Below are 24,363 nucleotides of genomic sequence, written 5' to 3' on the forward strand. Positions count from 1 at the left end.
TGTTTTCAATAAAATTTTAGTTTTCTAATAGGTAATCCTAAAATATCAGCTTTACTATTTCTGTAACTTTTCATATGGGAATATTGAGACATCTAGCAGCTGCCGCATCTGCCTAGTGCCCCACACAGCAACGCGATGACGTAAAAACTGATTTAAAGACCCATTTAATTAACTCAAGTACAAGTTGAATTTTTTTTTTTTAAAGTTAACTATTTTCAAAGTAAAAATTTCTTTGGAAATCATCTCCAGTGGGGCACCCGGGTGGCTCAGTGGGTTTAGCGACCCACTCTTGCTTTCGGCTCAGGTCAGGATCTGAGGGTCCAGAGACTGAACCCACAGGTGAGTGGGCTCTGGCTCAGGGCAGAGTCTGCAGCAGATTCTCTCACTCCCTCATCCTCTGCACTTCCCCCTACTTGTGCACATGCGCAAGCTCTCTCCAGAGATAAATAAGTAAATTTTTCTTTTAATCCTCTCAAAAGGGGTGCCTGGGTGGCTCAGTGGGTTAAGCCTCTGTCTTCGGCTCAGGTCATGATCTCAGCGTCCTGGGATCAATCCCTGCATTGGGCTCTCTGCTTGGCGGGGAGCCTGCTTCCCCCTCTCTCTCTGCCTGCCTCTCTATCTACTTGTGAGCTCTCTCTGTCAAATAAATAAATAAAATCTTTTTAAAAATTAAAAAAAAAAATCCTCTCAAGAAAAATGTAAAAATATAGACATTTTCATTTCTAATGTTACGTTGACAGAGGTTAGGATAAATATGGACCAAAAATATACTTGTGAAAATAAATACTACTAACATAGACCTGCCATGTTAACATATCATCTGCCATGATACCTGAATAGTCCACCCTTCAAACACCACTTTAGTTGCAAGCAATGAAGCCCCCAATGAAGATACCATCTGGGCGTGAATACATTACGCCAATAATAGCGTATTGTGAATTACTGTGAATAATACAGACTTGACACATTAGCACCAGTAACTGGCAGGCCTTTGAGAAAAGGGAATGTAGAACTCTAACAGTTGTGTGTGAAATCCCTCAGGTTTAGGCCCTAACAGGTTGGAAAAATGTTCGTGAAGGTTAAAAGAGAGAAAAGCTCCAAAGGAAGAGAAAATGTCTTTAAAAGATTTTAAGACCAACTTTTTATTTTGAAGAGGAAGAAATCTAGGATCAAAGAAACCAACAAAAAGGGAAATGGTGAATGGCAGACCTGGAAACCAACTTTGCTGATGTTACAATCGGCCTAGCACTGATGCCTCTTTGGGTTTTTTGGATAATTACCCTCTCAATCAGCGGTAAAAATTTGTTCCAAGTCATACAAATTACGAATCAATCCATATCATATTTACTGTCACAACCTAGTTTTGAATGTTAATCGACTACAGTAATGCATACTGTAAAGCCAGATGAAGTATATGGAATAGAAATAAACTGATAGAGCATTTTAAAATAAAAATAAACAAAAAGCAACAGGAAAAGTTCATGATTTTTTTTTTCTTAATCTCAACATTATCTGTGGGCATTCCCCAAACGTCGTATCTCTCTTTTCCTTTCATGCAGTCTCTACTCCCAAACCACCCTGAAGACCCTCAGACAGCCATCTCCAGTTCTGCCATCTTGACCATGATTAACCCCGCTCTGGAAACGCCCTGAGAGAGAAACTCTTCAGTGTCCTGCTGCCAGGACAAGGGCAAATCCAGATAATGAACATAGTATCTCACTCTTCCTGAAGGAAGGCACAGATACAAAATCAATCTCACTCTGTATATTCCTTGTCTCCTCTCCTTCTCTGTGTTTGTTAATAAAACCTCCATTGTATCACCATGTTTAAAACCCTGCCCTTTTGATCTTAGGCTCATCCTTATCCAGGGGCACAGTCAGTCATAAAAGAGGTCTACTTATTTCTAATGATGTCTCTGTCCTCACCACATGCCTACGTTTCTCAGTCACTGAACTTGTTTTATTCCTTCCACCCTTTGCCTTGGAAATCCATCCTCAAGGCACAGATACTTTTTTTAAATTGTGGTTACAAAAAATAAAAAAATAAAAAAAAAACAACCCACACAGCAAAAGATCTACTTTCATAACAACTCTGAAGTGTCATGTAAAGAATGTTATGTAGTATTCACTATAACTCCAATGTTGTACATCGAATACCTAGAACTTTTTAATCTTGCCTGACTGAAATTTTATACCCGTTGAAGAGCAACTTCCCATTTTTCCCTACCCCTAACCCCTGGCAACCACCATTACTGCTTTATTTCTCTGTATGGAATCAGGCAGAATTTGTCCTTCTGTAACTGACTCATTTCACTTAGCGTAAGTTACTTAAGGTTACTCCGTGTTGTAGTATATGACAGGACATACTTTCTATGGGGAAAAAATACTCCAGAGCATTTATGCCACATTTTCTCTATCCGTTTTGTCTGTTGATGGCCATTTAGGTTGTTTCTGCCTCTTGGCTATTGTGAACTGAATATTGCAGTGAATACAGGAGTGCTAAAACTTCCTTAAGATCCAGACTTCAGTTCTTTTGGATATGTACCCAGAAGTATGACTGGTGAATCATATGGTAGTTCTAGAACCTGCATACTGTTTTCCACAGCTGCACCATATTGCATTCCCATCAACAGTGCATAGGGGTTCCAATTTCTCCACATCCTCACCAACATTTGCTATTTTCTGTTTATTTTTTTCTTATTGTCCACCTAATAGCTGTGAGGTGATATATCATTGTTTTGACTTGTAGTTCCCTGATATTTAGCAATAATGAACATCTTTTCATACACCTGTTAGCCATCTGTATTGTCTTCTTTGGAGAAACAGCTATTCAAGTCCTTCGCCCATTTTAATCAGGTTATTTGTTTATGTTTGCCAACAAGTTGTAGGAGTTTCTTACATTTTTTGGATATTAACTCCTTGTAAATAAGATACATGGTTCATAAATATTGTCTTCCATTCTGTAAACTGCATTTTCGTTCTGTTGATGGTTTCCTTTGCTATGCAGAACCTGTTTACTTTTGCTTTTGCTGTTTGTGCTTTTGGTGTCATATACAAGAAATCATTGCCAAGAGTAATGTTTGCTTCTGTATTCCACCCCCCCCTGGGAATTTTATAATTTAACTTCTTAGACTTAAGTCTTTAATCCATTTGAGTTCATTTTTGTGTATGGTATAAGATAATGGTCTAATTTCATATACACAGGCATATGAAAAGCTCTAATTTTAGATCTTCTTTACCTATACGTATGTATGTAGTAAAACTTAAACACAAATTAAAGAACAATAAACAAAAATTCAGAATTGTGTTTACTCTTCCGGGGTGGGGAGTTACAGAGGAGACAGCACTGATAGTGGTTATATTAGTTACCTAAGTTGGTTATATGTACCTAGTATTTCATTATATTTATACATACACATAATTTTAGATTATTTTATAATAAAGTGAAAATAAAAATTTTTTACTCTTTTTAAAGAGTAAAAAAAGTAACTTTATCTTTTTTTTAAAAAGTGCTTTTTAAAAAAATGAATCTAATAAATTTTAAAATTATTTTTTAATTCCAAAACTTCCCTAAAATACACCAGCATAGGAACTTTACTTAAAAGGTTCCAGCTCTGATGTAAAAAGTCTGACATCCATTGGGTGGAGCACTGCCCTATATTTCTAACCATGTAGATAAATTCTATATTGAAAATTAATTCTACAGAGGCAGTTCATACAAATGTACTTTATTTTTATTTATCCACTTCTTTCTACCAAATCTCACAATGACAGCAAATTTCAAAAATTACTTGCTCCCCAACTTACTGAAAACACAGATAATGAACAAAGAGATCCCCACTCTCTTACAGAAAATCTCTTGTCAAGAACTACTACTGCCAGTGCCTCATGGAGGTGCTACATGGGGCTGCATCATCGTCCATGTTGTTTCCCAACCTCAGCACTATTGACATTTTGGGCCAAATAATTCCTTGTTGTATGAGGTTGTCCTGGGTATTGTTGGATGTTTAACAGCATCCCTGGCCTCTTCCCACTAGAAGCCAATAGCACAGTAGTCCCCAGTTGTGATCTTCACAAGGTTTCCAGCCATTGCCAAATATTCCCAAATAATACAACTGCCCCCTGGTTGAAAACCACTGCCCTTGGTGAATGACACACTCTAGAGAGAGGTGCCCTTAGCAACAGCACCCAGCAGCCTGGAGAGTGGAAATACAAATAGGAAAAAAGTGCTAAGTTCAAGTAATTTACACATTAAGGGAAATTAATTTAGACCAACATGAATAAGGTAATTATTATTTCCTTGAGTACTATACAGCTACATGAAAATAAAATAAGGAAATTTATAAATATACTGCCACTGAAAATAATATGACTCCAGTCTTCACTGATATACTAAGTTAGTCAATAACAAAACTGATTGTCAATATGTCAAAATGCAATATGTCAAAATGCAATAACATTTTAAAGAAATTAAATTTTCTGTCTATTGTGTGCCAATAAGCTCCACATTACTAAATCCCATGACATTTTTTTAGTAATTTATTAGCTCTTTAATTAGCATTAGACATGAGTAACCCTTCATTTCTCCTAAATAGTCTATCTTTTCTGTATTCCATTTTCTCTGACAGCTAACCATCCATCCCCTTCACTCACCAATTCTCCGCTACCTGCCTTCTAAATCATGTTGTTTCCCATGGTTGGGTTCGGAGCCCTCCTCAGCTGTTCTCACTTCACGATCTCCTGGGGAGATCGTATCTATTTCCAGATCTTCAAATACCATCTATCTGTGTGCCATCAGTGGCTTCCCTGATGTACTCCCTTCAACGTTCCAAGAGCATTTCAATTGAAATGTCCAAGTCTGCTCACCGTTCACTTTGCACCATCCTCATACGTGACCTTCCCTAGATCCAGCTGTTCATGCCATAGGATCAGAATTAACATTTTCCTCACCCTTATTTTCACATCAAATTATTTATCAAATCCTAAGTCTTATACTGGATTTCTCAGTTCTGTCCACTGTCCTCCTTCCCCACTGGCACTACTTATTTCAAGCTACTAAGAGTTTTCTAACCTGTTTCTATGTCTTTTGCTTTGTGAGATCCTATTCTCTACTTTTTAACTAATTTAAAAGTAGTATTCAGATCCTTCCAGGGTCAGCTTTCAATCATTTCTGATTACAATTGTAACAATATGCAACTTCCCCTCCATGACCTAATAGGCTCAGCACGATCTTGATTCTGTTACTTACACCTCTAAGCAACTCTCCCGTTTTTAAACATTTCAACCATGATGGCCTTTACTCTCTTCCTCAGAGAAGTTAAACTCCTTACCACTTGGCACATGCGACTTAGAAAGTCTTTCTTCTGACTTAGAAAGTCACAAGAGAAAGTCTTGTGACTTAGAAAGTCTTCCCTGTGACTTGGAAAGATCATTCTATGTCATTCAGATTCATCTTAAAGTGAGCCACCTTTTGGTAGAGACTTTCCCTGATCCCTCAAACTATACACTGAATGCTATATAAATTTTTAACATGTGTCATACAATTCATAGAAAGCCCTTATGAGTTTGATATCATTTTACAGGTAAAGAAACTGAGGCTTAGGAAGGTTAGTAAGATACTCCAAATCACAAAGCGAGAGAAATTGGGCCATGGCTCTCTGATCTCTTATTAACACACACACTCCCCTTCCCAATGTTGTCAGTCTGATGAAGACAGGATATATTCTATGAACTAGAGCTTCATTCACTTCCTGCAGTTTTGCTCCCCCACTGTCTGTAAGCTTCCTGAGGGTAGAAGCTGTGATTATTAATCTCTAAATCTCCAGGGCAGGTGATACTCAAAATTTGTGATGAAAGAGTCTAAAGAACAAAAGAGAGACAGACAGACGGACACACAGGACTCATGTCAAGGAAAAACAAATGCCTTTTTTATTCAAGACTTTTAATAAAACATCTAACCCCCAAAACAGCAGTGACATCAAAGAAGTGACAAATATTAAAGATGAGGACAGAAAAAGTCCATTCAGAAGCATGAGGGCACTGGTGTCCTATCACTGGCGGGGGTGACCAAAGCCATCAGAAATTACATTAGTACCTAAAGAAGGTGACCATGACAAGTCTAATGGCTGTTCTGCCTCTGTCTCTAACCATACAGAGATACAGACATTTCCAACTGTGAATCCTTTACAAGTTAATCAGCTATGTGTTCTTATGAGATAAAGACATTAGAGAAAACACAGGTAATGGAACAGTTCTGCAAAAAAATGGTTTGTTGTCACCAGTACTAACTAGCCTCTTTGCTTTCTCAAAAATTTAAGAATCCAAGGATGCTTTGTAACTATGATCTTTTCCAACTTTACTCCCTCCCTGGAGCAGTCGCAGCTCCATTCATCCCCTACTTTCTCTGCAAAAAGATAGCAGGATTTCAAATCTCTTCCAATGTTTTTATAAGTAAAGCTTGGCTGATTCTATCAAGATGACAAAAGTTCTGTAGCCAATGAAGGAAAAATAAAGATGAAAGATTGCTGAATGCACCCCGATTGCCTGATAAGAGAAGTCAATTATTTTATATGTGATATTCTCATTTTTAGCTGGAAATTCCAGACAGCATCCCTTTCAGGAAAGGAAAATTTTTTAAAACACCATTACTCCCCTGGAGGAGGAAAAAAAAAAAAATTCTCCAAAGTTGTGAAATTAACCTCTTCTTTCATTCACACATTTGGTTCTATTTTTACAGTTTTACCAGTAATCTAAAAGAAAAAGCACTGAAAGTCAATCCCAGGTTTTGAAAATGTCTGACAGTGTATGACCCAGTTCTCTTCAGAACCTCCCAGAAGAGTCAGCCAATTTTTATTTCGGCAGTGCATCAGTGTTTATCATTTGTTTTACAACATGGCTGCATGTTCTTAAAAATTGACGCAGATGAATTTCACCCATCGTTTACAAAAACTCAAGAGAGACAAATGGCCTTAAAAATTAAATCCACCACTGAGGCATGGTTAATTTACTAAAAGAGCATTTCTTTTTTTCCCTCTCTCAGTTCAATATTTACTTCCTTACAGCAGTAACTCCACCCCCACCCCACCAGCCTCTTTATTTGTCAAGATTTCTGACAAATTTCCAGCTTATAATTAGGCATTATGAACATTCACTGTGGGAAATCTATTGCTAGACAAAAGCTTTTCCCTCCATTTTGGTTTAGAGAAACAGTGATGACTTTCACCTTGGGAAGTCTAAGAGCAACATCGTGGATGCATTTTGACTGCATATGTATGAACAAACTGATTTCTTAGGGACAAATGCTCTAACAAGTGATTAAGTCAGACAGATCTGAAACAAAATCTTGGTTGTCTCCTATAGCTGGGTAATCAAAGGCAAGCTGCTTCATCTCTCTGTGCCTCTGTTTCATCATCTATAAAATGAACATAGTAACACTAAATTTCATGCAGGAATACTAGGGGTATTAAATGAGAAAACCACCCAGTGCCATGCCAGGTACACAGTAAACGCTCAGTCAGTAGCAGTCATTAGTACTTATATTAATGACACAGAGTAAGAATTTCCACAGAGTAGGGGAAGGTCCTCACTTCCCCACTTGTGGCCATCTTCAGAATTTTACCATCCTCATTACTAATGAGAAAAGTATCTAGGCAGCTTGCAGCCCTGGAAGGCCTGAGTAGGCCTACAGAGTCTGTCTCTGAGAGAAAGGACAAGAGTTCAGATGTGAGGCAGCCTCCCAGGCCTAGCAGCATTGCATACATCCACTGACAATACATCCCTTCTCAGGGATGAGAGAAGCCCAGGACTCCCCCCTCAACTTGACTTCTCCTTGCTCGTGAGCAGAGACACATTTCTGTTCCCTCTTCCTCAGAGAAAGAGAATGGAAGAGACAAGCTCTGTTACTCTTAATTCTCTCTCAGAGAGAATTAATTTGGTGAGTAAGGGCAAGGAGCCCAAGAACAAGTAAGATGTCTCCATGGACACTTTTCCCAGTGTCACATCATCAAATAATCAAAAGAAAACAATGTCAGAAAACAAACAAGTATGCTCAGACACATGTTTAGCTTTCTGTCTAAACAGAGCCCATCCCTTCTATCACTCTAATCACTTCAGCAAACAGCTGTGGAGCTAACAGAGTGAGCACTCTCTGTTCTCAGCACCTTGCCAAGTCTTTACACGTACAAAGGGTCTCATTGTCCCCGAGCCTCAAAAAAATCAATACTTCCATTTATCTTCATTTTTTCAGGTGAGAAACCAAGGTAGAAAAGGATCAGGAAGCTTCCTCAAAAACAATGGATTGCATGGAACCAAAATTTGACCCCAAATAGTCTAGCCCCAGAGTCCACAATCTTTACTACTCTCCTCTATTCCCACTCCCATTGGCCAAACAACTAGAAAGTTGATCTTGCTTTTGTTGACTCAAAATTCAGCTTTCTGCAATGACATTTCTCTAAAACTTATACTACTGAATGGATAGGAACCTTGAGGCGATTCTTGGCCTCTTTCATTTAACGTTCAGAATTGGCATATTTAAAATATTGCAATGCTACAGGACTAAAGTGGGGAGCATGCCACAGAGGTGTGCATGAAACGTGGACTCCGAGTCCCTAACTCCTGAAGCTGTGTGACAGAGCATGGGCAATCTAGGCACTGTGCACTCTACTTCTGCTTGTATTTGAGATTTTCCATAATAGAAAGTTAAAAGCAATGCAAATTTAAACCACAGGCTAGATAACTAAAGACCTTAAGCTGTTTCAGAACCCAGAGGGACATCTGGGTTCGCTAACTCAATGACTCTAATGACAGTTACAAAGTCTGGATTGCAAGAACTAAGAGTGCAGGAACTTATCTTTCAAAAATTATACTAGTACAAGAACACTGCCCCCCGAGTTTGACTGTGACCTATGTGGGGCAATGAAGATATTGTAGGAGTTGAATCTTCTGCCCACTCATGTTTGCTGTTCCTGGAGCTACTGCTGCTGATCGGAAAACCTTCTGCTTCCCCCTTCTCGTAGCAGGTTTATCTTTCCACAGCCTACACACTACTAAAGATGATTTGCATGATCAAACTTAAAAACTTCTACCCTTTATCGTTTTTACAGTTCTTCTAAAAGATTAAAAGGAAGAAACTTACCCGTTCTGCTGTACATTCCCTCTTTGCCAAAGTGTGCTGTGGTTTCGAAAACTAGCCCAGTCCTTCTGAACTTTTCTGTATCCGTTATAATATTAAAGAGCCACAAGGAAGGGAAGTGGTTAGTCAACTTGCTAATTTTATCAGTCCCTCCCACTGGTTAAATAGTACCTGATGCTACAGACTCAAAATCAGTTTTCCAGCTCACTTCTGTGCTACAGCACGACTTTATAAAAACAGTCTAACTTGAGGGGAAAGAGAGTGACAATATCTAGTTCGTAGGCATGAGACAGTTAATGAATGAACATTTTATTACTATTAATAAGAAGCCTAACAGACTACAGAAACCAGTGATTTTACAAAGTGAGGAGGAGGAAGAGACAGAATGTCTGTCAGCTCCATACTCTCCAAGCATACTCTCAGCTGGGCGGGAAGGGAAAGGATTTTTTAATGCAATCACAGGACGTGTGGGAAGTCACTGGTGTTTCATTTGTTGATAAATGTTCTGTCCTGGAGTAAAGCCAGTTTACCAGATATAGAAACTTCCACAACCTGGGGCCCTGGCTTAGACATTAGCAATTAAAACAGGACCAAGTAGCAGACATGTGCCTCTGGACGAGGGAAAATTAAATAAATGTCTTCTGAAGAAATACTCCGACCTGTTTTCTAGGTCGTAAATACCTGTAGTAAATGAAAAGAAAATACAGCACCTAAAGACAGATTTTAATGAAATAAAATAATTCTGATCCAATTCAGAATTGGATTTTGTATAATCCAAGAGATTGCAATATACAAAACACTGTTTCCCCAGAGCTTTGTAACACATAATTTTCTGAGCTATTTCAATGTGTGGCATTTGAATTAAATCTGGAGTACTCACTTGGAAGTGTATGTCCCACTGTATCAGGAAAAAGATTTTCCCCAAATCAAAACATTATTGAAGTTCACTAACCCTTGCCTTTGATTGGCTGAGTAACTGAAAATGAGTCTCTTCAGAGAACTTCTAGAAGTTTTATATAATCACATGTGGTGATGGTGATAAAAGATGCAAGAAGAGTGAAATTTGGTAAACTAAGGGAAGCTAAGGAAGCTAGCAATTCATTGCAGTCATTTCTCCTTTCTTAGTATTCCCCCTACTCACCTAATCAAACAAGGAAAGGAAAAACTTTGGAGAGCTATTGAATTTATTTTCCATCTCCATAAGTTTGTTTTCTAATTAGAGCTAAGAAAATGTACTAGACTGAAGTGAAATACTAGTCATGCCTTGTTCTGAGATGCCAGCTACAAGTTCCTTGAAGAGGAACAATTGCATAGTTTAGGCCCTCAAGGTCATATCTTTGTATCTGAGTTTAAGAGGAGGAGAAAATACCTAAAATCAACATTTCACATCCATGACTCTCTCAGTTAAATGTGTAGCTTCTGCATCTTCAACGAAGGAAGAGGAAAAGACACAGAACTCTTGAGCAAAAGAGAATTAACTCTCTTTCTCAAAAAAGAGCCTCCCCAGGCTTCTATATTGAGGTGAAATTCTTCAGCCTCTTCCAGAAGCCTTTCTCCATTCAAACATACCAACCTGCCTCCCTCTGAAATCCTAGGGCATATTTCATCATCCTCTCAGTCTAATGATAGAGTATTTCTATGTAGTATCTTTCTAGAAGACTGTAAGCCTCCTCAGGACTTAGATATATCCTGATGCCTACCCAGAGCACTAAACTCATCAAGCACAAAGCCCCTCCCATTTAAAACAAGTATTTTGCAATGCTCTTTTGCTAACCTAAAATGAAACTCATAGATTCTAAATCCAACCTCTATTCAGCATATTTTTCAAAATCAATAAAGAGCTCTGACACAAGAATCTTTACACGTCTCAGAAGTCCTCCAATGTTTGCCCTACTACCCTGTGAGTAAATCCAGATGAAGAGATGTAATAAGAAGTAGTCTTACAAGAAAAGTAGGCAAGTGAAAGACTGGACAGTTGAGTGAGCATGAGAATAAAATCCAGTGTTAAGACAAGAAGCAATGAACCAGACTTATTAGCACATTAAGTAAAAGGAAAAATAAGATTAACTGAAATCCAGATAACATGCTAAGGCAAATCGCAGACCACAGACATAGAGAAAACATGAAAAATGATTACTATTCTTTGTAGGAGCTGAGAACTATTCCTTATTCATAAAAGATTTCAAAGGAGCATGAACTTTCCTTTTTTCAATACTGAACAAGGGAACTACAAATACATACAGTTAGAGCTGTGTATGTTGGTGAAAATACCATTAGCCATGTTGTTGTCAGTGACATGATTTTCCAAATGGCGAACAATTCATCATAGAGCCTCTAATAATAAAATGTGAAATTATATAATAGTTGTAGTCCTAGAAAATCAATGTATACCAAAATGGAATAAAACAGTTTTTATATGTGCAGCCTATTTTTGGTTTTTAGGCTCAAATAATTGTAAACAGGTGTTTCACCCACGATCCAAAGAAATAACTGAAATGCATAACACAAAATTTTTTCCACGTGTAGCAATGTCCCTAACATTACCAAACCCTTACATCCATGAGACTAGCCCTACTAAATACTAGAAGCACCCTTTGAACATTGTGGCATCTAGAAAACATTCCCATTATTTTCTGTCCCTTGCCTTAGAGACCAGGGCAACCTCCTTAAAAACTACCACCCTAGCAAGTCCACTATCCTTGGCAAACTCACCTGCTTCAGAAGTCAGGCAGGAACATCAGGAAGTGAAGGAAACATTAAATAAAGACCACAAGTTAGGTAATGTGGGCTACCATCAGCTTCTATCCACTGTGACCCAGAGATTAAGAGTAGTACAGAGCCTTCCATCTTTCAAGAGAAAGTAGACATCCAGATTTCCTTTTTTTTCTTTTTTAGGTGTTATTTATTTATTTATTTGACACAGAGACAGAGAGAGAGCACAAGCAGGGCGAGCGGCAGAAAGGAGAGTGAGAAGCAGAGTCCCAGCGGCGCAGGGAGCCCGAGCAGGGTTCGATTCCAGGACCCTGAGACCACCAACTGACCCAGAAGTGGATGCTGAACTGACTAAGCCACCCAGGTGCCCCTGGACATCTAGATTTCTAGGTGAAATTTCATTTCAAAAGATTCGTAACACTCTAAGGATCATATACAAATTTTCTACAGGCTAACATGATCTCTAACATTAACTACTTGGTCAATTAGAAAAATAGCAACATTTATAAAATACAGAATGTCAAAGATATGATATTTAGTGTAACAAGCAGGTGACCAAGCCCTTTGATCTCATTTTGTAAAAACAATTATACATGGCTTATATAGGACTGACTCTGGAGTATCTGCTAACATGTAAACAGGAATTCTCTACTGAGAACCTTATGAACACATAAGGTTTTATAATAAGTAATAAGCAACCAAAAGTATACTTAGTTTTAAAACATTAGAGGACAGTAGCTATGAAAATTTCTTTGAACACAATCAGAAAGGTCCACAGTTAAAATATACAAACAAATAAAATTCCTCTCAAATACTAAATTAAGCTCCACGTCAAGCGCTGGTTAAAGACCAGATATAAAAATTAAGCTGCCTGCAAATCAGAAGAAGGATGTGCCCAAATAAAAGGATTTATTACCTTGTGCTCCAGATAATCAGACATTATTTTATCTCGTTTATTAGATAGCTGGAGGCCACACAAGCCAGGATCTAAGACTGAATGTGTGACAACGAAAACACTCAAATAACTGTTGATTAAAAAAGATCTGGGGCTTTAAAAAAGTAAAAAATAAATAAATAAATTTCCCTATAAGCTAAATAATAATAATTTTAGAAGTTAACCTTTAAAATGAAGGTGCTTTGTAATAGAGCTTGAAGTCCGGAATTGTGATGCCACCAACGTTGGCTTTCTTTTTCAATATCCCTTTGGCTATTCGAGGTCTTTTCTGGTTCCATATAAATTTTAGAATTATTTGTTCCATTTCTTTGAAAAAGATGGATGGTACTTTGATAGGAATTGCATTAAATGTGTAGATTGCTTTAGGTAGCAGAGACATTTTCACAATATTTATTCTTCCAATCCAGGAGCATGGAACATTTTTCCATTTCTTTGTGTCTTCCTCAATTTCTTTCATGAGTACTTTATAATTTTCTGAGTATAGATTCTGTGCCTCTTTGGTTAGGTTTATTCCTAGGTATCTTATGGTTTTGGGTGCAATTGTAAATGGGATTGACTCCTTAATTTCTATCTTTTTCCTATTTATAAAATTAATATTAGAAGCTAAGTCATGTTTGAATTCAATAAAATTATTTTATTAACTTCTTCTAAGGCTTAAGAAATACCCTCTTCTGGGGCAACTGTATGGCTCAGTCAGTTAACAGTCTGATTCTTGGTTTCAGCTCAGGTCATGATCTCAGGGTCCTAAGACTGATCCGCAAGTCAGGTTCCCCACTCAGCACAGAGTCTCCTTGTCTCTCTCCCTCTGCTCCTCCCCTTACTCACTCTGTCTCTCTCTCTCTCTGGAATAAATAAATAAAATCTTAAAAAAAAAAAAAACCCTCTTCTTTATAAGCCAGTTTATCCTTCAATCTGTTGAAGACTTAGACCTTATTTTTTCCTCAAGTAAAAGCTTATTTTCTCCCAAATTAGAAACATTTCAAATCTGGTCCTCTTAGGGACCAAACATGACATCCTTGAAGAATAAGCTAAGATCTTGAAAAATCATACATAGTAAGACCATTTAAAATGCTCAGGTATACACACTCAAAATTATGCAATCACTACTGGTTTGGGGGGAATTTATAAAAATGTACCACCAAGCTGTATAGAAAAGAACTTTTAGAATCATAGAAATCTGTGTGGAAATGATGATCCAATTTTTGGAAATGTTACTTTTTCTTGTTAGAGAGTAGAGTCATGCCAGTGCTTACTTTGAAAGGAAATTCACCCTTTCTCCAGTGTTCAGCTATATGCTGACTAGAGCTTCAGTCTTTAAATATGTTTTCAAGTTTATTCATTTCCATTCTGCAGAATCAGAAGATTATACAGTTTGTGAACTAGAACTTTCCTTTCAGTTATGTATTTTAATTTTGATGACAAAAGCAGATGTTTGCAGGTTTGAAAGTTTTCTAGTTTAACACTGTTGGGGAATCCAGGGTAAATGCAACAGTTACCACTTGCCCAGCATAAAAGGTGATATGAAAATCTCATAAGAATAGTATCATGCAGCATGTCTTTCTGAGGAAAGCATGCCAGATGTAGTCTCTTTAAAAATGCTTTAAGCATTTGACTAAATTTGCTGCTAAGGTGATTATTTTTAGACAAGATCTTGCTTACTGACATATATTGAAATAAAATTTTTAAAACTGCCATTGAATACAATATATTAAATACTTGCTGGGAGGGGGTGTGTGTTTGTGTGTGTGTGTGTGTGTGTGTGTGTGTGTGTGTGTGTGTGTATTCCTCAGTAAATAGGACACACAGTATTCAGCTTCACGAATAATCAAATAAATGCAGATTGTGAAAGATTAACATTTTTACTTTCAGTTGAGGCTAATATAAGATGATGATAAGCATATGAGGTGAAGAGTATTCTCTATACTACTGATAGGAATGTAAATTGGTAAACCCTCCCTGGAGGAAAAAATTGTCACAGTATATCAAGAATCTTTTTAAAAGTTCATGCTTTTTGGGAGTGACTCTAAGAATCATTTCTAAGGGGGAAAAAAAGATGTGAAATGATGATTTATGTAAATGAACTTCCATTACACTGTTATTTTAAAATGTTGTTGGACACAAATTATCTCTATATGCCCAATATAAGGAGAATAATAAAAGAAATTAGGGTATAATTATATGACAGATTATAATACAACTTCGACAAATTAAGATATTGAAAATATTTAATGATGCTAAAAATTTATAATACAATGTTAGGTAAAAAGGATACAAAAAGGTGTAGTACTATCTTGGAACACAAACATACTCCATTCACAGCCTTCCACCTTATACATAAAATGTATCCACATATTCAAGAGAAAAAGACTAAAAGCCCAGTATGTGAAGAATAATTCTCTCTGGATGGTATAATTACAGATAAATTTTATATTCTTTTTACCTTTTCTTTTTGGCCAACTTTTCTACTTTGAGCATCAGGAAAAAATATTTCATAAGTCTGAAGACATCAAAAAATTGTGCAGTACTTTTCATGAATATCAGAATCTTCTCCATTATCACAGCAGCCTTTACTTGGTCTTTTGGCTTCAAAAGTATTTTTTATTGTTACTTTGGCTTTGTGGATTTCTCATTTTATTCCTTGATAAAGTGAAGCTTGCCTGGCAACTCAGACAATTTAGGGTGAAATCAACTTTATGTCAATGTGTTATGTTATGTTAATGTCTCAGCTGGTCATCTTAGCTACTCCACACAATTCAATTACTCTTAAAAACAGACTGCTAAAATCTACACCCAATTTATTGCAAAAGGAATAAGCAAATTTTTACCTGGGATAATAGTAATAGTGAATGTTGAATTTAAATCAAGTGAATGAGAAAGGAATCCATCTTCATCTAGTCTCCATAATACCAAACACTTGAAAATTTTAACTCATTTAATGATCTCAGTAATCTTGAGGGTTAAGTTTTCTTCCATCTATTTCACAGATGAGGAGACTAATTTTCCCAAAGCCTGGTAAACTGACCAAAGTCTCGTATTTGGTAAATGGAAGACCAGAACTAACTACAGATAATTTTGACTACAAAATCAATGTCTAGAATATAAAAAGATTTTTTTTTTTAGACTCCAGATAGTTCACCTGTAGTAATCTTAAAATTACAGACAACTTAAAAAACCAAATTTTTGAAGATTATGAAATAAATTAGATTCTGAATGAGAACAAAACATGCTTTTGTTCTCTGCAGTTACTATAATAGAAGATGAAATAAGCAAGAACTGGCAAAAAAAAATCAAAAACAAAAACAAAAAATAACACACAACTGAATATATAATTGAGATGATGTCTTCTGAGCCAAAAATCGAAACAAATGACACAGAAATGGTCCCAGAGTCTCATGCTTCATGTAGCCATCATTTGTCCAGTGTTTAATGGGGATAAAAAAAAAAAGTTTAAATTAGCAGATCTGTGCTCCCTTCGGCAGCACATATACTAAAATTGGAACGATACAGAGAAGATTAGCATGGCCCCTGCGCAAGGATGACACGCAAATTCGTGAAGCGTTCCATATTTTTGGATGAATGGATAAGGAAGATGTGGTCCATATACACTATGGAGTATTATGCCTCCATCAGAAAAGACGAATACCGGGGCGCCTGGGTGGCTCGGTGGGTTAAGCCTCTGCCTTCGGCTCAGGTCATGATCCCAGGGTCCTGGGATGGAACCCCACATTGGGCTCTCTGCTCCGCGGGGAGCCTGCTTCCTCCTTTCTCTCTGCCTCTCTGCCTACTTGTGATCTCTGTCAAATAAATAAATAAAATACTATTTAAAAAAAACAAAGAAAAGAAAAGACGAATACCCAACTTTTGACAGGACTGAAAGAGATTATGTTGAGTGAAATAAGTCAAGCAGAGATAGTCAATTATCATATGGTTTCAATTACTTGTGGAGCATAACAAATAGCATGGAGGACAAGGGGAGTTAGAGAGGAGAAGGGAGTTGGGGGAAATTGAAAGGGGAGGTGAACCATGAGAGACTATGGACTCTGAAAAACAATCTGAGGGTTTTGAAGGGGCAGGGGGTGGGAGGTCGGGGTACCAGGTGGTGGGTATTACAGAGGGCACGGATTGCATGGAGCACTGGGTGTGGTACAAAAACAATGAATACTGTTATGCTGAAAATAAATTTTAAAAATTTTTTTTAAAAGTAAAAAAAATTAGCAGATCTTACATATAATTTGTAAATAATAAAGAAAATTCACATTTTTTTTAATTTAAAGGGAAGATTTTAACTAATATACAAGTCATATATTGTCAAATCAAATAACAGAAGAAATATATGAGGACAGAAGTAAAAACTGCCTCATCATCTGTACAACAAAAATAACCATTGTTGATGTGGTAACCTCCCATACTTCTTTCTATTCACACACAAAACACCATAGTGGTACTTAAGAAAATGAAGGCTGGTTAAATTGGCCAAGTGGTATAGTTGATGACATGAGATGAGGTTTGACCAGACATGTGTCCAACTCCCACAGGAGTGTTTTTTCTACCTCTCATTTGCCTAGGGTAGTGGGGTGGGCAGAATACTCCACAGACATAGAAACTGAAGTATGGCATCACTTTGTCTGTTTTTCATACTTGTCGAAAATCCAAAGTCTTAGATGGTTGACTCTGCCCTTTACTACTACTTCCCTTTGAGCAAATCACTGAATTTCCCCAGGCTGACCTGTAAATAATGGTGTTAACTTCCAAGAGGTCTTAAAGAGTCAATGACTCAGTCACTAAATGGAATTAAATTTTAGTACTTAAAATTCTCTGTTTTAGAACAACACAACACTCAGCATAAAAATGCAATGCTAACCTTTAGAATTTTAAATGAACTAATTAAGATGCCATTTGAGCCATGTGTACTGTACAATGCAACCCATTCTGCAAAGAGGAACAGATAATCAGTTCAACAAAAAATAGCCGGCTGTTACACTTTCTGTGGCATAAACTTCATGTTCCACCAAGTTTAAAAATAAATCTTTTACTCACCTTTGATTTACTCTCTCTCCTTACGTTATTACTATGCCCTACTATGGAATGCCTCCCTCTGCTGGGTTAAAGTGTACTTTGACTATTAGAACATTGAGGATCAGAAAAGGGTCAAAGAGTTCCACATGTTCTTTATTTGTTTCTAAATACAGTGCCTAAAAACCACCTAGATTTTCCAACATTTCTTTCGGGACCTTATTCCAAGGTTGAGAAACTTAGATCTTTAAAACAGTCCTGGGTTCTAGCTGTTTACACAGAGACTGTGTTGTACTAAGTTAAGATTATACCCTGTACCAGGCAGCAAAAAGGAAGTAGTGCCCAGACCCATTTCTTACCGGCCCATTGTGAAATGCAATTACAATATCCTTTACTTCCTGGGATACAAAGGGACAAGTCCCTCACCGAGTCATACACAAGCCAAATGGCCTGCATTCCTTTAAAGTAATTTCCACCAAGTGATAATCACTTTCTCCCAGTGCAAATATGTGACTTCCCTTTCTGGAAATGGTCCGGGGACCTTGCCATGTCTTGTTTAACAATAATAATTGTGTTGTTTCACTCCTGTCTATTCCCCTAAGAATTAAACTGTTTTTATTTCTCAAGACTAGGGAGTCTCAGGGACCATTTTAGGATTTTCCTAAGAAATATCCATAATATGCTACCACTAACTCGATGTCTTAGAAATGTTATTAAATGCTCTGGCCTTTATTTTCTTATTTATAAAATGGGGCTAATAATGCCTATTTCACAGAATTGTTATGAATATTAAGCAAGGTCAATTACAGAAAGGGCCAGCACATTGTAAATGGTCAAAAATTGATTAACCACAATACTACAAGTAAGCATAAATAATATTTATATAGTTTTCTCTTCTCTACTCTGAGAAGGATATGATAATGACTGTGTGTGTGTGTGTGTGTGTGTGTGTTCTTTCAATATTTTTTTAAGGTGGCTGTAGGCTCATTCGGGCACTTTTTCTACAAGCTTTACCTTACGGTTTTTTAAATCCTTTTAAGATCCATAATCCTATTGAATCAGGAATAAAATGTATACTTAGTTTCAGGCAAACAATAGTTCAACAAAAGCCCCTTCAATTTTTAATTACTCCCTCTTTCTTCTTCAAGTTCACTCCTATTCTCTGATTTTTTTAGTCTTGAAAGCCAGTCAGGGTACATTATTTATGTTATATTCAGTAGGGAGGAAAAGAAGAAAAGGAATTTTATTCAGGACACTAACTCTAACCTTGAAATGTTATTTTCTGAACATTTGTTCTGCTCACTGAGCAATTTTTGTCTTCAAGTCAGATGTCTAAATACAGTGCTTGAGCTCTGCTTAAAGGCTAAAAATATAGACTTCGGCACAAGGTGATGGTTACAAAAGAAGGTGTTTAGAATATGGTTCAATAGAAGCTAAGGTAATTGAGCATTAGCTATATAGTTCAGCCTGAAGAATTTCTGATCTACATTGAAGCTTTGGAGTCAAATCTCAGGCCATTATCCTTTGAAATACATTTTCCTTGAAAAGAGAGTCAATTAAGTAAGTGGTTTCCTGAAATCCTCCACCAGGTCCTCAGTTTTCATCATTCGAAGACTGAAAGTCATGGAAACCTTTGTCAGCCTTTCTCTTTCTACACAGAGTACCTATAAAAACATGTTCCACCAAGCATACTGAGTCTGAACAGGAAAACTGGCCACAAAGCTCATGCAGTATTTCCCTCCTCTAGAGAACAATCTGTGGATAGAAGCCAATGAATAATTATGATGCTCACTACTACCATGTACAACATGGCCATCGTACAGAAAGCTTATTATCCTCCAGGATACAGAGATGACTGTGACTCTGTTTCAATCTCACAGACAGAGCTCTGCTCTTCAATCTCACACTTGGTCTTCCTCAGGCACACTAAAAATAAAGCATCGAGGTTGGAATGGGAATGGTAAAATAAAAGAAAGAATTATCCTAGAATGGATAAACCTGACTCTGTTTTCCAATGACAGTGAAGACCTTTTAATGTTTAAAATTTTATTCCTTTTGAGAAACTGGAAAAAAAATTGGATGAAGAAAGGGAGATTAGGTTACATAATAAAAATTTTGATGTTCTCATGAGGCAAGCATTGCCTGAATGAGTGAATGAATGCAATGAGTCATAACAATACTAAAAAATCTCAGTACATTATCACGAAATCCTCTTTAAGGATTTAAGTATATTTCATGAGGCTATCCCAACATTTTTAATACTTTTTCTCCAATGCCTAGAAATGCAACAGAGGTACTTCCTTAGCAAGTATTTGCTGAATGGATGAATATTTTCCTTTTCCTTCCTTTTTAACTTTTTGATCATTTTTAAGGTTAATGCACAATTACTTTCTCAAGCCTCTGAGAATTCCCCTTTCGACACTAGACAGAAAAGATAAGTGAAATGGAATCATAATCCCTTAATAAAATTTTTGTGTAAAAAATAGTAGTTGGCCAATTTACACATAGAATGTGAATTAAGCCTTTGAGAAAACTAGCTTCTAGGCAACATCTGTCCTTATTAAAAGGGTAAAATGCAAACACACATTCATACTGGAAAGACATTTGACCAATTTTTTGCATCATCTTCATCATGATGTCATTGGGTAGAGAAGATCAGAACATAAAAATTTCCCTAATCATTTCATTTATTCTTATCCCATAACAATCAGAATTGCCTTAGCACTATTTTTTAGTAAGAATAAGGGTTAAATTGGTAATATGAAAGCCAGGTAGGCAGATAGTGAGACAAAATAGCTAACACAGGGACAAGAAAAATTATATTCTAAAGGAAGTCTCTATCTGGACTATGTTGTGTCACATGAGTTTAATAAAATGTAGTATATTACATTTGAATGTTTTTTATAAATAAGGTTTTACTCTATTAGAATGATTCTGGCAGAGTTTAAGTTGTTCTTTATTTTACAGTGAATTAAATTTTATACATATCTGAGATAGCAGTCCAATATCTTTCAAATTTATCTCTAAAATGGCATAAAGTTTACTTCAAAACTTGGAAACTTCTACATCCATGTTTCTGAGTTTCCAGATTGGACTTTCAGAATGGAATACTCACTACTATAGCAGAGGTAGCTCTTGTTACAGGATTAAAATGCTTCAACAGAAAAAAAAAATCACTTTTCACTCTTGCGCTACACCAAACCCTTCTTCATACCTTCCAAAGTGACCTTTTAAAATCGAATATATAAAATGCATAAAAGATTATGTCCCTCTTCATATGCACATATTCACAATATCCTAGGGCATTACTTCACCAGGAAAATTCCTGATATTTTAAAGTCAATTTTAAAACAAACAAAAATACTTAAGAAATACCTGCATCTTATAGAATTTTAAGTACTTCTCTTTTACCATGTTACATAAAAGGCATATCTAAATTTAGACATATGTAGATAAACATGCCAATCCCTGAAAAACCCTAGACCACAGAAGTTCTAGGGAAAAGTCTGTATTATATTAAACATGAGACTCCATTTCCTTGTTTTGAATTATTGGTGCTGCTGTGGCAACAGCACAATAGAGAACTTTGTTGCACTCTCAGCAGAGCTATTTATATTATTTAACCTCTTCCCTGGGAGTTCTTCCTCTACTGAGTTCTTCCATTATTTTAATAAAGCAGTCCATTCAAAGATTTTTTTTCAATTTTTTAAAGTCATTGCTAAATGTGAACAAACAACACATGCCTTTAAGCTGTTTAGGGCAAACATTCTAGACACGAAGCTAATCTTCTGACATGTTTTAAGTACCAAAATACCCATTTAACGGATCATGGAAATAAAAGGATAATTTCTTGTAACTGAAAGGAACGGCATATGATTTCTAAATGCTCTAAAATTTTACCAAAATATCCAGAAATGGGAAACTGTTAAGTCATAATTAAAACAATTCAAAGGAGGAGCTTTCTACAAAATCGAAGTTCAAGGTGGTATTCCTTCCTGATTGGAGGATGTTGAAAGTGTAGGGTTAAGCAAGTGCAGTGACACAGACTGGGAAAAAAAAATAACCATAAACTTTAGTTCCATAAATGCACACATCATAAACTTTTTTTTAATATGTATCCTCAAGAACCAGTAATATTAACCAAACAAAGAGAAAAATTCATCAATGAAATTTAAATCGGTGACCTGTTAAACCATGAACATTTTCTTTGGTTAGAAAATTGGCCAATCATTTAGTTAGATCAAGGGTAGGACCTTTCATTAAATCTTTTGAACACAGTAACTGAAATTTAAGTCCCATCTCTGGAAATCAAGACAACTGAAAGAAGTTGTTAGGTACTGAGAAAATGGGGTAGGAAATATAACTACCTGTGACTCTTCTCCAATGACTAAGAAATGTCTGGAGTAGATGGTAGTGCAAGGCAATATAGCAGAGGAAAGCAAAGTGGAAGCAAAGGACTATAAATACTATACATAAATGAAAATTCCACCTTTCTAGATTTATTGGTCATTTCCTGCACAGACCTGGTCTCCATGTACAAGGAAGTCCCCATTTTTCATCAACTGGCCAAGACCTTTCCCTCTTCTATCCACTTAGGCTTGGTGTTCCACCTGTCTGCCCTTCCCTTCTTTTTTTCAAATGTACTTGTTTAAATATTTTTTTAAGATTTTATTTATTTATTTGACAGAGATCACAAGTAGGCAGAGAGGCAGGCAGAGAGAGAGGGGGAAGCAGGCTCCCCACTGAGCAGAGAGCCCGATGCGGGGCTCAATTCCAAGACCCTGAGATCATTACTTGAGCTTAAGACAAAGGCTTAACCCACTGAGCCATCCAGGTGCCCCAAAAAATGCACTTGTTCAGACTTAGATCAGTTATCTTGTCTGTCAGCTTGCTCAGTGTCACCCCATTCAAGAGAGCTCGTCCCTGCTTCTTCAATGTCACGGGCCATCATCCCTACTTCTGCCTGAGTGCTCCCATTTTATCATTATGAAGGTGTTTTTATCTAGTTCTCTCACTCAAGTCAGGGTTCCTCAAGGGCAGAGTCCACAGAAAACTCATTCATTCATCCTTGTATCTTTTTTTTTTTTTTTTTTTAGAACTGCGCTATGATTACTGAATGACTATAATAATAGTATCAAAACAGATTTAAAATTAGTAATAAAAAACCATAACATGTTTTTAAAAATTACAACCTTCCAAAGTATTTTAAAATGTGAACTTGCTCATATAATAGAATGCAAGAAGACATTTAGGGTCTAAAAGAAAAATAATAAGGATACAAAAAGAAAAATTTAGGAGAAAAAGACAAAGAAGCCACTTTTGTCACTGTCTGCTAGGACTATGACCAAACTTAGTAAATATTCTCCTATAAAAACGTTTGAAGTGAATATTATAAAGGCTAAATGAATAAGCATTATTTCTGGTTTTATATTTGGCTCATAAAAAAAGTAAATTGGGTAAGCTGTCATTCCAACTATTCATTATTTCTTTATAAAATGTAACACCACCCACTTTCTATGGAAAAAAAAATCACATATTCTCTCTTATTAAAACCTATGCCCTCTAGAGGTGCTCTGTCAAGCTGAGAAATGGCATGTCAGGAGACATAATACGCTTCAGAGACAGATGTCCCTATTCAAAATGCATGTACAATGATCAATCACAACTCAGAACAGTCCTGAAAACTCAAGTGCCACACTTAAAAAACAATTACAGAAAGACATGTTAAAATAACATCAAAAAGCTTGATACACGCTGAATGCATTACCCAAGACATTCAACAGAGTATTTGCAGAACGTATGAGGATTTTGTTTTGCTAAGTTTCCACATAAGAATTTTAAAAGTACAGTTAGAGGAAATACTGTGCCAAAGTCCACACCTGCTCTTGGGTGAACTCCCCTTGCCTTATGCTACAAGTTAGCCTTTCAATATCCACACCTGGCCTATCATTAATTTCATTTCAAGTTTCATAAAGAATTTAGTTCTTGTCATTCGTAAGCAGGACTTTGATTTTATTTCATATGTGTGTAATCTTAATACAGAGCAGTGTAAACATATTTTCGAGATTATAGGATTATACATGCCTATCTCATTCATTATCAAAAAGACATGTAATATTCCATTGCATGAAAATACCCCAAATTATTTATCCATTTTCCTATTGATGGATATTTGGTTTTAATTCTAGTTTTTCAGTATTATGAACAATGCTGAAATAAACATTTCTGTACATGTCTTGTGTACACAGGAGTATCTCTGTGATATACCTCCCAGTGGCATTGCTGGATGGGCCCTAATAAGGCACACAACTTGACTACATACTTACGAATATACTGCTCTCATAAGTGATACTAATTTACACTTCTCCCCAGTATGGTAGAATTTCCTACTGCTCCACATTCTCACCAATACTTGGTATTGAACTTTGTTATTTTGTCAGAACAATGGTTGTACGTAATTGCATAACACTGTAGCTTCAATTTGCATTTCCCTGATCATGACTTTAGGTTGTTTAGTGGCCATTTAGATTTCATTTTATCAAAATTGACTATTC

General features: G+C 36.5%; 1 protein-coding gene and 1 non-coding gene across 9 annotated transcripts in view; one reads left to right on the forward strand and one right to left on the reverse strand.

The window, feature by feature from the left end:
* The window catches only part of HDAC9 (histone deacetylase 9), a 936,353-nt gene that overhangs the window by 728,476 nt on the left and 183,514 nt on the right, over window positions 1-24,363 (reverse strand). Inside the window, exon 1 of one of the 8 annotated variants that reach the window (XM_059396745.1) lies at window positions 9,133-9,210. The exons of the other annotated variants lie outside the window; for them this stretch is intronic. Within the exon in view, the coding sequence (XP_059252728.1) occupies window positions 9,133-9,148 (16 nt within the window). The 5' untranslated portion in view covers window positions 9,149-9,210. Of the gene's footprint in view, window positions 1-9,132; window positions 9,211-24,363 lie in introns of those variants that run through there. 8 annotated transcript variants of the gene reach the window in all.
* Window positions 16,260-16,366, forward strand: LOC132016983 (U6 spliceosomal RNA). Its single transcript, XR_009404073.1, has one exon. It is a non-coding gene; the product is annotated as a U6 spliceosomal RNA (small nuclear RNA).

This window comes from Mustela nigripes, chromosome 4 (genome assembly GCF_022355385.1).
Source record: "Mustela nigripes isolate SB6536 chromosome 4, MUSNIG.SB6536, whole genome shotgun sequence".
In the NCBI taxonomy this organism is placed as follows: domain Eukaryota; kingdom Metazoa; phylum Chordata; class Mammalia; order Carnivora; family Mustelidae; genus Mustela; species Mustela nigripes.